This window comes from Squalius cephalus (genome assembly GCF_949319135.1).
Source record: "Squalius cephalus genome assembly, chromosome: 3".
Lineage (NCBI taxonomy): Eukaryota > Metazoa > Chordata > Actinopteri > Cypriniformes > Leuciscidae > Squalius > Squalius cephalus.
Window position 1 is genome coordinate 15,271,827 of NC_137124.1, and position 16,088 is coordinate 15,287,914.

Consider the following 16,088-nt stretch of genomic DNA (forward strand, 5'->3'; position numbering starts at 1 on the left):
TGTTGACACACAAGTTCTGTCCCCCTTTACTTAACATACAAAATTGTAAGAATATGACAAATACTGATAAACAGTAGGCACTGCGAGGTTAAGCTATTAAATAGCAGTCCCAAACTAGTTTTTGTTAATACAGTCTTGGTATGAGCCACCACAGTCATATAAAAATATACAAAATAACCAGTAAGTGGCATTTTGTTATGGAAACAAACTACAATTAGGCTACCATTGTGATACACAATACTTAGAAGAACTGGTAAAGAAACATGGAAACTGCTCCTGATAAATAGCAACACACATGACGTACCAATAACGTAATTTATTGGTATTTTACTTTTATTTCGTAACTTACTAATTTACGACGTTGCATGCTCGTATTTATTTTGCGCTTTAGTGAAGTGATACAGCGCGCGCCGGCGCATTTGCGCGTGCAATTAAAGAGTGCATGATGACAGGACGTGAAATTTCGTTTTTCTGAGGTGAGAGACTTTATTTCGTTACAAGTTATGAAAATAATGATAGAATAATGACACGGACATATAGCCTGACAACATCATCTGACCGCAGATACTGAATCTGGACAACAAGTTTTCTAATTTAAAACGTAACGGCGTTGCATGCTTGTAGTTTATTTTGTGCTTTATATATAGTGAAGCGATATATGCCTACAGTGCACTCCGCCGCATTTGCTCGTGCAACTGAAGAGTGCGGCTGAGAGGACAGGAAAGTCCGTTTTTCTGAGGTGAGAGACTTTGCGCTGCTTGTTGTCTTTGCGCTGCTGCTGGCGCGTCACGCATGGCAATGACGTCACAGATAGGCAGACTGAATCGAGTAACGTTTAACGCCTTTATCATTAAAAGTGCTAAGAAAAAACATCCATATAAAGTCTGACGTGCTTAAATCCAATGCGTTATTTCCTAGTATCGATACAATCGATTCATTACCTTTTAAAACGATGTTAGATCGATATATGTCGTCCGGAAGGTCAACTTGCCGAGCACAGATCGATGTAGTCGGATCATAGGAATATAAATCGATACATCGATGTAGTTGATGAATCGTTACACCCCTATTAAATAATGTTAATAAATGTAACCTATACTGTAAAGCTTTATCAACATGTATTTACTGATCAATTTAATGCATCCTTTACTGAAAAAAGAAAAATAATCTTTACAACAATAGTGCAGCTAGAAGGGTCAGCGTTCACAAGCATTACATTCTGGATCACAGATGTTTGCATCTTACCTCGGGAAGGCATCAAAGCAGTAAGTTTTGCGGGTGTCAGGGAAGGCCACACGCAAGCCGGACATGAGGGGAGAGTGAAGGATCACTGCCGCGCACTCGTACCGGGATGCCAGGTCTACCGTCGGCACCGTCCCTATACTCTGACCGTACAGGATGATGTTTTCTGGGGTCACTCCATACCTTCAGAAGGAAAAAGAAAGAAACAACAGCTGTAAATCATCATGTTTCATATCAAAAATTCCAAGCGTGGTACAAATCTGGCATCCACGTCTATGTGGGTGAACTCGGCAGAAAATACGTCGCAACACAAACAGCTTGAGCTGTTTACTTTGAATTACACTCGTATCTATAGCAACAATACGATTTGTGGCTAAATAAAGTTCCATCAAGGCATATTAGACAATCCAATTAGACAAAATGGCATGTTAGGCCAAAAACAGAGGAGAAATCATTAAAAATAGAAACATGATTTAAACCGACAGCATGGATTCAGACTCTATGAAAAGAACTGAACGAGTCCCTGAGCTTGTGAACACAGGACTTGGCTACGCTTTATTTGAAACTTTAAGATGCGCTCAAAGGAAATGCTAGAGGCACTGAGAAAGAAGTCAAGGCTTAGATGGAGAAAGGTGGTTTTTAAATGGTTTTTGTTCTCTGACTTTCCCGGCTGGCCTGACACCTGATCAGCGGCAGCGGCTGCGAGGTGTGCACCGGGGTCACCGAAAGAAAGAAAACGTGTTTGATGTCTGACCTCAGATCAGATTTATCATAGGCTTGCCAAGGGCAGGGTGAGACAAGGTAGAGAAACAAAACAGCCGTGAGTTGGAAGTCCTCCATCCAAACACAGCGATACAAAAGTGTACCGTGGAGACCGCTGGCTACACAAGCCTCTGAACTGGACTACCCCTGCGAGAGCTGTGGCGAGATTTTAATCAGGTAACAGAACATGAGGTCTCCATCTCCCACACAGGCAGAAACCACTCCAGTAAATAAACAACCACCCATGTGACCGAGCTGATAGACACACACAGTGTGAAATTCAGGCTTGAAAATCAAGTTTCTGGAGATGAGAGCCGAGAGAAAACACATCAACGAGGTAACTAATCTCCATCAAGAACAATCCACATTGTGAGTCAGCTAACATTTTGGAAAATGTGTTTGTGAACCATATTGAATGAACTGGATTTTTTATAAGCATGGCTTATAAACTGAAACCTTATTTAAAGAAATAGTTAAACCAAAGTACTAAGTAGTAATTATCAATGACTGACATCATATAAAAATATGATATATATGGACTTGACAGCACAAATAATTTAAAATGTTAAATCTGTCAAATCATCTCCGATGAATTAACCGTGATAACTGATCTCTGGCTAATTTGATTCTTCAAACGAATTTGTGGATTTGACTAAAATATCTGGATTAAGTTGTCTGAGATTACCGCGTGTTCTTGTGTTCATTGGAAAGGGCAGATGTATCGATACTCTAAACCATGATTAGCAATGCAGCGACTGGCTGGCAGCAAGACAGCAATGTAATGATGAAATCATATTAAAAATAGAACATCACACACCTGACGAAAAACTTGCTGAATTTCTGGACCCAAATAAGGAAACAGCCAAGCGACCAAAACCCACGCAAAAGTTATAATAGATAAATGAAATATGTACTTTGTTACATGATTCCACATTATTTCACGATTTCTAGTATTTGAACAGGCTGTACATTTTAATTTCAATGGTGCAATTAGCAGTTCATTTAAGTCTTTACTTTTGCTATGACAGCAACTCCAGGATGAGCTTCGAAGAAACTAACTATCTTGGATCATGCCAAATCGTCAACAGTGAAATCCAGCTAACTGAGTAATCCATGTGCGAAGTGCGGACCCCTGGTTTGGAATGTGCCAATTGTTTTTCTATGTAAACACAGGCTAGACGAATGTCTTTAACCGTTGAACTCGTGTCTTTTTGCAGCATTTCGCCGCATGATAGCATTTCTACTAGGGATGTTAATGATTAATCGACAATCGATTAATTGCCGATTAAGCAGGTTAATCAGTCATTCTGAATGGCACATAAATTAGTTCAAGTTCACTTGTGCATTCGCATCATTTTGTGCAGATATAAATTTGTAGTAATATATTTATTTTGTATATATCTGTTTAATCTCATATAGGATGCGTTTCTTTGAGTTAAATAACACACTAGAAAAGTTCTCCAGTTTACCAGTGTTCATTCAGCGCGCAACTCAAGCAGCAATGCACGGCTAATAATAACTGTCATATTACATAAGATGAGAACCATTTTATTAAATCATTGTGAAATCATTGGGTTTGGTTGCAGTCGATTACACATGTTCCGAAGAGCGTACACATTCTGACAAGCACGCATCTGAGGCGGCGATGGCGATGTTAGTCGTTATATTTGATTATTAAATAAGTAATTTAATTAAATGATAAATCACATCGAAACATTTTACAATCATTCTTTTGGTGAGGAACATGTCATTTAGAGCAGCATTTGCAGACCATGTCATGCTGTTGGCCATATGCCACTGCAGCAGACGCATATTGTAGTATTTAGGCTAACGAATAATCGTTAATTTAAACGACGATCAATTGATCATGGGAATTTGTGAAAATTGACATCCCTAGTTTCTACACAACGCTCAAGGTAAAAGTAGTTCAACTTGCATCTTATGTTTTCAACCACAAAAACACATTCTGTGTGAATGTCGTGGCGCCACAACAATAGTTTGACAGTTCATGCAAATTACCTGGCACTGTGCCACACATCACGATTTTATTACGTATTAGATTAATCGCACAGCCCTACAAGGTTCCTGAATCAAACAGATGCAGTCTCAGCATTCAACGGACACAAGAACATTCCAAATGGAATAAGAATTTAGAACTGAAAAAGAAGTTTAAAAATGTGAGCAGGAAGTCAGCACACTTGCTACTTCCTAGAAGTGTCCTATAAAAATGAAGTCTTTTTGTCATGGAGTCTTCAGAGAAGTTACAAAGATCCTTGGATGACAGCTGAGACTGGTGTCCCACTAGAGGATCTTCCAGTCATACTTTTCATTTATGTTTGAGGATCAGAGAGTCTGCGTGTTCTGGCATCTCTCAAAGGACCTGCAGGATCTCCTATCTCTTGATAATTCACTGATCTACCAAGACCCGAGAAAAACACAGCACAAGAAGTTACTCACAGGAGGTTACAGAGGACAAAATCAACATTGCTGTTCATCTTACAACTTGCAGAAGACCACCAAGACATTTAACAACACCACTGCTGCAGTTCTGTGTAAACGGAGAGGACAAAAGTTGAACTTTTCGGTGAAAAGTACATGCTGTTATGTTTCGAGAAAAACAGCACACCACAAAACTCCAGAAGGACGTCAAGCTGGAAAAAACTCAAACAATCATCAGTATATGCAACAATGACACAAAACACAAAGTTAAGGCCTGTTCACACCAAGAACGATTATAACTATATTCTGTTTTTATACTCTGCTATTCTTTAATATTAAGAAAGATTTTTAGAACTACATCTTTATCGTTATCTTTCTAAAGAATATAGTAATCATCCTTGGTGTGAACAGGCCTTTAAACAACAACATCATCACAGAATCAAGAAACTTCATCTTTGCTGAAGGCCCAGATGAAAACAGAAACTCTTGGAAAAGGACAGAACATAGCTGGATATCAGGATTCTGGATGAGTCAAAATTAGTATGGATGAGCAAACGTGCAGTTTGGAAAGGGAACCGGGCTCTTTTCAAGCCTCAATATCCTTTGTCACTCATGCACGGACTGCAGATAGAGCTGCAAGTTCATTGTCTGAAAAGAGGAAATGGTAAGTAACACTTAACTTATATATATGGGATTTTTACTGTATTAATGTCTTGTAATGCACCTTAAAGGGTACATAACATGCACAGTTTCACCTAATCTCATGTTAATCTTGAGTACCTATAGAGTAGTAGTGCATCCTTAATATCTCAAAAAAGTGTTTAGTTTTATTATATTTAGAAAAGAAAAATACAGCTTTCCGATTCTCTCCGGAAAAAGCCGAGGTCCTGGAGGCGGAGCTATAGAATCAAGCGGTAGTTCTTGATTTCCAGCAAAAGACAGAAATCTGATCCAGTTGTACTTACATGAATGGGGTCTTTTATCACTGGGACCGCTCCACGTTTTAATAGCAAACGATTTGCAAATCCAGCGTCGACCTGAGCCTTGTTAATAAAACTTTCGTCACTGAAACGACCAGAACACACAACCGCACTTCCTACACTCCGTTGCTGCCCCGGAAAAACAAACTGCATCCACTGTTCCTGTAACACTGGGTTCTTTGGAAAACTGAACACGGTAAGCTTTCCCTCACATCCAAATACACACTTTTTTGGAGACATTCTTGAACAAATCGTATGCAGCGCTGCCGATGATTTCCTGTTGAAGCGCGTTGATGTGCGCGGTCTCGCTCTCCTCTAGTCGACGTGCTCGCGGGCGAGCTTTTCCGAGAGAAATGCTCATATAAGGAGTTCCACTCTTATCTACGTCATTAGATCCACGATCTAAAAAAAACCAGCCGAAACTTGTACCAACCCGGAAGTAAGATTTTCAGCATAGAAATTCTCCGTTATTCGTCCAAAATATTTTTTTTAAACTTTGCCCATGTTTAGCATAGCATAGCATCTCTTTAACACTGTAAACAACTGTAATACATGAAACACCATTGTACCCCCCCTTTAAGGCATTCTATGGGCTCTTGAATAACTAACCACAGTTATGATACATTATAATACTTTTCTATTCATTGAACACCTTTAGAAAGTACAATGCATTAAGACACGACAAACAACCAATTTCAGATGCATCAAGGAATCTGCAAATATTAATGCATTTTAACTTTGTTTACAGTTATTTATATAAAAAAAATGCATTATAAATATCTTCTACATAAAGGCTTCAAAGGTGCATTGCGCAAGTCTCTGAGTTTTTGCAGAACTATGCCCCCTTCTGGCGACACACGAAACTGCAACCAGAGTTGTGCACGCGGTTACATGGAGTTTGCGTTGGGGTTTGGGATGAACTAGAAGCCGGTCTCTTTGAATCCATCTTCTACTTTTGCAAAAGTCGCTCGAGTTGTCTTCGCTGATGCGGATAATGGCGGCGAATACACAAACCTGCCAGACATAACCAGGTGAGCGTGAACGCGCATGACGTCACGCCCAGTCGATTCCGTCCCGAATCCCTCTTATTTATTTTACTGTACAGGATTATAGAGGCAATCGCAGTGATCATAGAAGGGCTCATTCAGCCCATCAGGCAATTGTTTAAGCATGTATGGGTTAGAAAAACGGGTATTTTTAACATGAAAAGTTGCTTAATGCACCTTTAAGTGTTAACGAGAACATCCAGGGAAATTAATTATTCTTATCTGACACTAAAATCACATTTAAGGAAAGATCCAAACGTTGATGGTGAGATAGCGAGAACAAGGGTGTGAATAATACCTGAAGGATCTGCCAAAACAAATCCATTTCCAAACACTGAGAAAACATCAGAAATCAATCTGAAAAACTCTTAAAAGAGGGAAAACTCTTCGAGCCAGGACAAACAGGCTGCGTCTAGCACAAACATCCCCTTTTTTCCTATGTGGAAAACTACTGAAAACACAAGCATGTGCACACAAGCGAAAACACACAAGTTGATGCAAATGCTGTGTTTCCTTAGCCTGAATTAAGGCAATGAGAAATGGCTTGTCCAAACAAGCACCGGGGTCCGATTCCATGGAACAACTGGAACAAAAATCAAATTTCGGTGTTTATAGCCAAAGCGGCACAAACAGCTAGACTTGCAAGTGATTTGCCATGTTTTCCCGAGCTGAAACAATAGAAAACCTGAGAGAGAGCGGGAAAGAGATGTGTTTTTGCGTGCATATGTTAATCTGGAAGAAAAAAAATAGGAGCTCTGTGATTCTGCACAGGACGTACGGCGCACACACAGTAGTCTGTTTCGCGAGACCGTCCTTCCGCCAAAGTAAACATTTACAGATGGATTTTGGGCTGAAATCCGCATGCTGTTGCCAACCCAAAAGGTTTACCCCGAAAATAAGTCACCTCTCGCTTGCTGTGAATGCCCTGCTGGGTTCTCAATGGAAACAGATGCATGTCTATGCCTAACAAATTCTTAAGTAGCTAATCCATATGAATATGAATTATGGATATGCAAATGTCTGATCCTTCAAGTGAGCACTGATATGTGTAATGAGTAGCAGAGATTACTTACAGGAGGAGTCTAATGTTATCCTATAGAAATGCACAATTGATGGCTATACAAAAGTTGCCTTGCATTCTGGAAAAAACTGTTTGCAAGCAACATTTTTTAAGGGGCTCTTGGCAAGAATTGTACAATTGAAAATGAGTTTCCGCTTTCAGTTTGGATAAGTAAAGTACCTCATGCTAGAAACATTGTGTCACATGCAAAAAAGCAACATTAACCATACTAAAAGAAATGTTCTGTATCTTGCACCAGACTGAATTGGACTGGAAAAAGGCTGGTTTCGGGAAGTAAAAATCTAATTAATTGTCTCCATAGGGGAATCAACTTTTAACTTTTAAACCTTTAACCTTATTTTCAAATACTTTTTTGCTTCAAATCTAATTTTGTCAAGTCTTTTGACTGGCTGGACCACACAACCTGTGGTCACCTTTTCTTAAAGTTTACAGAGCTATTACAGACTATTGCTTTCACAGACAAGTGTTCCATCTAATATAAAGTCAGTGATGTGATATTTTGTTGTTTTGCATGCAGGCAGCACCTTTAAATATTTTAAAGTTAACACAAAAACGATGCAACTTGTTTTATTTGAAAAAATCAGCTGAAGTGTATAAAACTTTATGAACTTCCATGCACTTGAGCGACATATTAATTTTTTTTTTTTTTAAATCATCTTATGACCTCCATCTTCTATGTTGAAAATGGCAAAAGATGAGTTACTATGAGAACAAAAGTTTAGAATGTGCACTGAACAAGACTACAAACAACAACAAAAACTGGTGTTAATTTGCTGGTGAAATCCTTCTTAACATGGCCACCCAGCTGTGCAGGATTAGAGGACTTCATGCATCTTCATCCACATGCCATTTTGTCTCTGCAGTAAATGAATGTCACAATGATGTGGTTCAGTGTTCCTAGCTGTGGGTGAAAAGGGCATTTTAATTAGCTGGCATTACTGATAATAACTTGAGCTTTATCCATTACTAATTTTCAGGCAATTCATTAGCTGTCCTTGCACAGACAAAAACTTTATAGCTCCAGTGCACTGTGAGAAGAATCCAAAGCAGTTCAATGCTAGCAAGGTTAAAATTCAGGAACATTTGTTTAGCCCCTTTCGAACAGCTCAGAAACGATTTTAAGACTTTTTCACATCATGCGTGACACTGGATCAGTTCCAAACCCAAGTGAGCCACCTACATATGTGCAACAAGGATAAAGTGAGAAATGTTGATTACAGATATTCAGTACCAAAAATACTGATATTCATTTTGAAAAAATATTGAAAGCAATGTTAAGGCCTGTTCACACCGGGACGAATTTCGCGTGCGATATTCGCCGACGTTTAATGCCTCGTGACTAAACAAAGGGCGCCAATGTGAGTGTGCACATACCGGCGCGAAAAACGCCACGCGTAAAAGCGTCATTTTTTTAAAAACGCATCGGGTTCGTTTTTTTGGTTTGACGCGCCGCGTCAAACTATCCGACCAATGAGATTCGCGCTTTTGTTCACGTGTCTGGAGCTTCTGAAGTTACAGTAAAACACAACTTGGGGGCGCTCAAACACAAAACGGTCTTGCCGAGCACACATACGTAACGGCGAAGAAGATATACGCCAAGTAGCGTCTACACTGCCGGGAAGAAATAAGACGAGGAAGATGCAAGGCAAGATGATTGTAGAGCTGCTGGTCTCGTTGGTGTCGGAACATAAAGAACTATATGCCAAACGCGACAGTGACTACAAAAATCTTGATAAAGGAGAACTGTTATGGAGTGGTTTCTGTTTTACATTAAGCGCCATCTAATGTCAGGGAATGAATTTGCATGTTCACTCGGCTCATCGTCAGCGAAAATCGCTTGGGTGTGAACACAAAAAACGCGTTGAAAAACGCTGGCGAATAACGCGCGCCGATATTCGTCCCGGTGTGTAGGGCCCTTTAATCCTATTAACTCTATTGGAACCAATTCTGAGTTAATTCTCCAATGCAATGAATGTGAGAAGCGCTATTTGTATGATTCACAGATAGTCATTATCTATCTATTGCATTCCAAATCAACCACAATTGCATTTAGGATGCTGCCTATGTAGGCAGTAGACAGCAAGGCAGTTCATTCTGTTTTGGAACAGAACTACAGAATACTAAGTAACAAAGTCACAAAGCCTGACATGAGTTTCATTCTAACACGCCAATCCTACTTGCAATTACAAAAAAAATACCCGAAAACCTCAATCCCACAATTGACACCAAAGACTCAGTTCTAAACTGTCAGGGCATGTTATTCTCTTTGCTCAAGAAAACGACTACACCCATGTAACACATCCAGTATAAATGTTCGGTAATACAGCGTGACATACATGCTTTCACCTGTCTGTGTGTTGGCAGTAAGAAATGGCTGTTTTAAGAGGATGTCCTCTGACCTCAAGTGTCTCTTTAAAGAGACACTCCACATGTAAATGTTGCAAAAAGGTTTCATTTATTGCATTTACAAGCTACCAAAGCACTTTAAAATCCTTTCACTGCTCTCCTGCGCAGTCAGGAGTGACCTACCAACACCAGCTTACCTCAGGTTCATGAGATTACTTCTCACAATGGAGTCAAACACCACACAGATGCAATAAAATGCAAATATTCTAGCAAATTTGAATTTGCTTTCCTGGTAAAAAAAATAAATAAATGGGATAGTACACCCAAAAGGTGAAAATTCTGACATTTACTTGCGCTCATGCCATTCTAAAGTTTTTTGGAAGAATGCCTCAGAAGTTTGTCGACTATATCTTAACAGAAGTAAATATATATATATATATATATATATATATATATATATATATATATATATATATATATATATATATATATATATATATATATATATATATATATATATATATATATATATATATATATATATATATATATATACACACACAAACAAACATTACATTTATTTTCTAACTCATGTCAAAATTAAAATGCTAATACAATGCATAAAATCAAGATGTAAACTGAAATAATTTCTTTTTTCCCCCTCAATAACTATTGATTTATTTAAAAACACAGTTCTTGGAACGTCTAGAATCACAAAATGAATCCTATTTAAATATATAAATTCTCCTATATCAATACAGTTTCTCATAATTACAGCAGAAATACTTAAATCATCTTAGCCTACATGGGGGGCATTTGAATATTGTGTTGGACAACGAAGGGCCTTTGAGTAAAAAAGGTTGAGAACCACCGCTATAGAGTAATACAACCACCAAAATATCCATCATAAGCTAGCTGGAATTCATTTCAATGTAAATGCTTCCATAATAAAGAGCATAAACAGAAGTTTCATCCTAGTTTTGTCCAGGAGTCACAACTGAAAATTAGCAGCCGACACAGGAGGCCCAATCAGAGCTGAATCGAATCAAAGCTGATTTTCCTGACCTCAGGTCCTCAAGAGTGTAATTCCAGCATCCGGACTACAGTATATAAAAGACACCTGCGTGAGCATGCAGGTGTAGTTAGCATGCAGTCGGCAACAGAAACGTATTCACAAAACTGGGAAGGACTACAAGAAGTGAAGGAAGCAAATTTAAAAGGATAAGTGAAGAGAGCCGAACTGTGGTAAATACTGCGTAGGTGTGAAAAGCAGAGGGAGGACGATCCAGATTTTATGGCTGCCATGTCTGTCACACAAACCCCGGGCAGTTAAAAAATTAGTCCCAGCTTCACTGCAGAACACACTTGCTTTCTTTCTCAGCTCAACCCTCACACTGTGATGCAAGCGTCTTACTAACCATTTCTCAGTCATAAGCTTCATTGACAGACTAGTAGATGAATCAGACGGAGATACAGCCGCACATCTCAGCGGGTGAGCAGTTATTAGCCCTGCTGACTCAAAACACAACATTCGACTAGCTTGAAAGTAGTCTGTGGTGGCCTCTTGAGGTCTTTGAGACCACTGACTGAGCTACTTCTCACACTGAAGAACTGATAATCTACTGTCCTTCTTTGATCTGGTCTAAATGTTTACCTCAGCAAATGACAGTTGTTATACTGAGGGGTTTAACTACACTTAAAAAAGACTTACAAAATAAGAAAGTAAGGTCAGAACAGTATTTTCACTGAATATAAATCTTTTATCCCCCTCACTTAAGCTGCCCCATAGAGTGCAGCAAGGATTACTTTGTGTGCCAACCTTACCTGGAAGTCTGCATCACCCTGGTTGCCACCACAAAACTCGAACAGGATTTTCCCATTAGCTTTTGTATTATCGTAAGATATGATTGTTACGCATTTTGTTTATCAAGATAATCTTCAAAAATCAACAAATATTAAGAATTTAAGCCTAAATACAATACAAAGCTAAAATTAGGCTATAAACGAAATACACCAAAATAGTTTAAAATAGTAAGTGCACGATTATAAACACAATAAGGCTATGAAAGTAGACTAGCGAGTAGATAAGTTTACCTGTCGTGATGACGTCTCAGACAGCCTCTGTAGTCCTATGTAACCACATGTTAGAAACTTTTTTCAAGACAAACGCTTAAATCACGAGTGGAATTCTTACTGATGTATTGTGTGTCATAGAAAACGTGAAAATATCTTGAGTTTGTGTAAACTACAGACCTTATTTTAGGCTTTTAACCAAAAACCCATAAAAACGATAAAAAACATTGGGATGATGGAACTGGAAGTTCAAAAATGGAAACTCGTTTCCAGATTTTAGGACTCATTCCCACAGCACTCAGTAGGGACACAAATATATTATAGATAAGAGTATAGGGATAGTTCACCCAAAATTGAAAATTCTGTAATCTATAACTGCATTTCCACCACAGGAACTTTCCTCAGGTACTAGGAACTTTGTGGTGGTACTCTAAATGAAAAGTCTAAATCAAGTTCCAGGTAAAGATTTCCCCCTCAGAAAGTCCCTGCTTTGCGAGGTAGTAGCCTACTTTTTCAAAGTTCAGGAACTTTCGGGGGTGGGACTTAGGCATTGAACATGCTGATTGGCTGAGTTCATGCCGCATTTTGATTGGTTGACTGCGTTCAGTCCTACGTCACCGGACTAATTGGCCTAATCTTCACGGTACATTAGACTGCAGTGAAAACGCAGAAAGCAACAGGTCTGGGGGAAAAAAGTTCCTGGGACAAATTGTTCCGGGTAATTTCGGTGGAAACGCGACTTATCTTTCATTTACTCATCTATGTAATTCCAAAACTGTATGACTTTCATTTGTAGAAGAACACAAAAGATGATATTTTGTAGAAAGACTGTTCAATCAATATCAGTCCATTCAATTAAAAGTCAATGGTTTGTTTTGGAACCCAAAATTCTTCAAAATATCTTTTGCATTCAGGTTTGAAACAACATGAAGACTAAATAATATTTTATAATTTTTAAGTGAACTATCCCATTAACAGTATAAAACAACTCAGACTGTTTGTGCGGTTATTCTGTTCTTATTTCAGAAGGAAACAAAAGAAACATCTAAGAGTAAGACAACCGTTTAGTCCATCACCTCGATTTCATTTTGAATCTGAGAGCATGACCGAACCCTAACAGATGAGGGCGAAACGTCAGAAGAAAGTCAATAGGACAACCCCAACTAAAATTGAGTTGTTTCGAGTCAGCTAGTTTGGTGCTGCCTTGAGCTCAAAGTAATTTAATAGAAGCACATTTCTCCTTTTCTATTTGGTTGGTGCAAAACAATCTAAGTCCATCACACCACTGAAACTACCCTTGTAAGTTTGCCGCCGTTTTTATTGGAAGGTTCTAGTGACCGGCTGCTCCTCTTATCATTTGGGATTTACTGCTTTGCTGTAAACGGTTTACTAGTAGGAGCCCCATGTCCTGTGTTCAAAGGGAGAAAAACCTTAATCTGAAATGGGAAAGCGGGATGGGGAGCCATGGACCATGTAAGTCTCAGGCTCAAGCTTATCCGATAAATCGTACCGGTGAACGTTCTCTGATTAAAACTGCTGTCCGTCCTCCTGGGAATTATGAAAAGATGTCGCTCTGAAATTAACTGGCAGGCATGGAAAAATGGCACGCAATGAATAGGCACACACCTACCTATTCTTTAGGGACATTAGGGGAGCGGCTGGGATAATAGGAAAATGTCTGGGAAAATGCTGATCCAGTGACTGGAGTGATAGACAGGGCAGGGTCTCCATGGAAACGGAAGATCATTCACTCCTGGGTATAAGTTTGAAGTCAGAATTACTATTACTCATACTTGGGGATCCCAAATCCCCCCAAAATAAAGGGGGGCGGGGGAATCACTCTACTCTTGACTGAATAACTTTAAGGATTATTTATATTAAATTAATACAGTGAAGACTATGCAGTTATTTTACATTTGATTAAACTACTGTTAGACCTACCTAAAAAAACATGAAAAGCACTGTTTATTTCATATGCATGTTTGTTCTATTGTATTTATTTGTGCTATTGCTCATAATTTGATTATTTGTTCTTATTTCTTTACTGACTGTTCTAAGTGGGCAGGGTTATGATTTCTGGTTACACTTTATTTTAAGGTGTCATTGTTACAGTGTAATTATATATATAAGTACTGAGTAATATTAAGCAACTACATGTACTTACTATAGGGTTAGGGTAGGATTAGGATTTGGTTGAGGGTTAGTTGCATGTAATTATGCATAATTTATTGATATTACTATGGTAAGTACATTGTACATGGTAAGTGTTACCTGATTTTCTACTTGCAGACAAGGAGGGACCTATAGACCAAAACAGGGGAAACAGAATTTAAAGAAAAGAGTAGCAAGTTATTTCTTTTTAAAACCTTCCTTGACTGACCAAGAAATATTTATTAACAGAAACTGCCTAAGGACTGCGCGACATGCAAACAATTTGCCTTGAAATAAATGCAGTTTCAACATAGGCAGTTGAAACAGTAACCTTGAAGGTTGAAGGTAAATAAATCAAAGAAATGAACATTTTGGGGCTGTATGCTTTTTTTTTTAATAGCATTACGCATTCTGAGTGGATCGTGTGGTTCGATACGAGCATCATAAAATCGTTAAGTGGAAAAATACTGTTTTATTTGCATATAGCTTCAGGAAAAAGTTGATCGACATCTTGGTGTCCTTAACTCAAGGACATAAAACAATAACAGCAAACTCGCCGAGCTAATCTGCTCACTGTGTCTACGTAACTTCATGTTCTTTTCTAATAAGAATACTATTGTATTCAGACTACATTGGAGCATACAATGTACGTGCTGTAATCATGGCGTTGTCCTCTAAAACCTTTTAGACTCATTTCATTCTCCCAAGCTCTGGGGCTACAACAGTAGCAAAGCTGAAAAAAATGTGCACACGTGTGGAAGTGCCATAACTCCAAGTCAACTGTCGCATTTCCAGTGAAAGCCTCCTAGTCCTAGAGAAATTCGGCTCTGCCACTGCCTAAGGACTGCATGAAATGCAAAACAAAGCAATGAGATTTAAATGGACAAAGTTTTTTTCTATAGTGCTTTTTTAAATAATAGTTTGATACACCAACAACTCTTCAGAAATCAGTAACTCGACCAATACTGATGAACAATTACACAGATACAGAGGTTAACCAATCATAGGTAGCTCATTTCTAAAAATCTTAACAGTATAGAAGCAAAAATAAATCAGAAATAGGGTGGAAACTAATCAGGTAAAGTAACTTTTGGGAAGAAAATAATACGATACAAAAGTGAAAAATGTGGCAATATTCAGCTACTTTTCTTACCTTCTAATCTTTAGCACTAGACTCAACCATAGCCCTGGACTTGCAGGTAACAGACCGAGTCTCAGAGTTTGCCATCCAACATCTCGCGGCAGCTCTGTCTGGTTCATTAGGTGCACTGTAAATAATTCACACCGAGAAGGAGAAAGACAATGGGAGTGCTACGGCGAAACCTGCACTGTCAGGCTGAATTTAATGAACACTAAGTTTTAAAACTGTTATGGGGAACATTTTTTCCTTTTTCTGATGACTTTAGCAAAGTTTAATTGATGCACTTTTTGCCTCCGAAAACCTCTGAAGTTAATTTATTACGTGCATAAACCCCTGCTACCCCGCACACACCTGGACAGTAACAAGCAGGTGCAGAGAATACAGACAATATTATCGGCTGAAGAGGGTCGTAAGACTGAAACACTGCTGACTGAACGAAAAAGACATTTCACAAGTTACATCTAGACCATAAACTGCGACAGATTAAATGGTAAGAAACACTAAATTATGGTTTTACAAACTGCTCACCATACTCAAGCTGGAGAAAATGCTCCCAACAGGCCACGGCATTCAAAAAGGACAAAAAAGGATATTCCTCTGGACTGTCCAAGTAATTCTGCCTATTTGAAATGCATTACGTTCTATAAACAGAAAAGGACTTGCCAATGCACAATGGACCAAACACAGGCCAGAAACCCCAGAAGGAAGCGCAGAGGAGGTAAATGACACATTAAAAAGTCAAATCCTTTGTGCATTATCTTACTTGAGCAAACACCCCGGATAAATCCGGGCAAATGTTTGGAAGGAGAAAATGGCCTCAAAAAGGT

General features: G+C 38.7%; 1 protein-coding gene across 1 annotated transcript in view; it reads right to left on the reverse strand.

Annotated features, from left to right (window-relative positions):
- abhd17c (abhydrolase domain containing 17C, depalmitoylase) overlaps positions 1–16,088 on the reverse strand; it is a 40,251-nt gene that overhangs the window by 16,973 nt on the left and 7,190 nt on the right. The window contains exon 2 of the mRNA XM_079866529.1: positions 1,246–1,425. Coding sequence (XP_079722655.1) covers positions 1,246–1,425 — 180 coding nt within the window. The remainder of the gene's footprint in view (positions 1–1,245; positions 1,426–16,088) is intronic.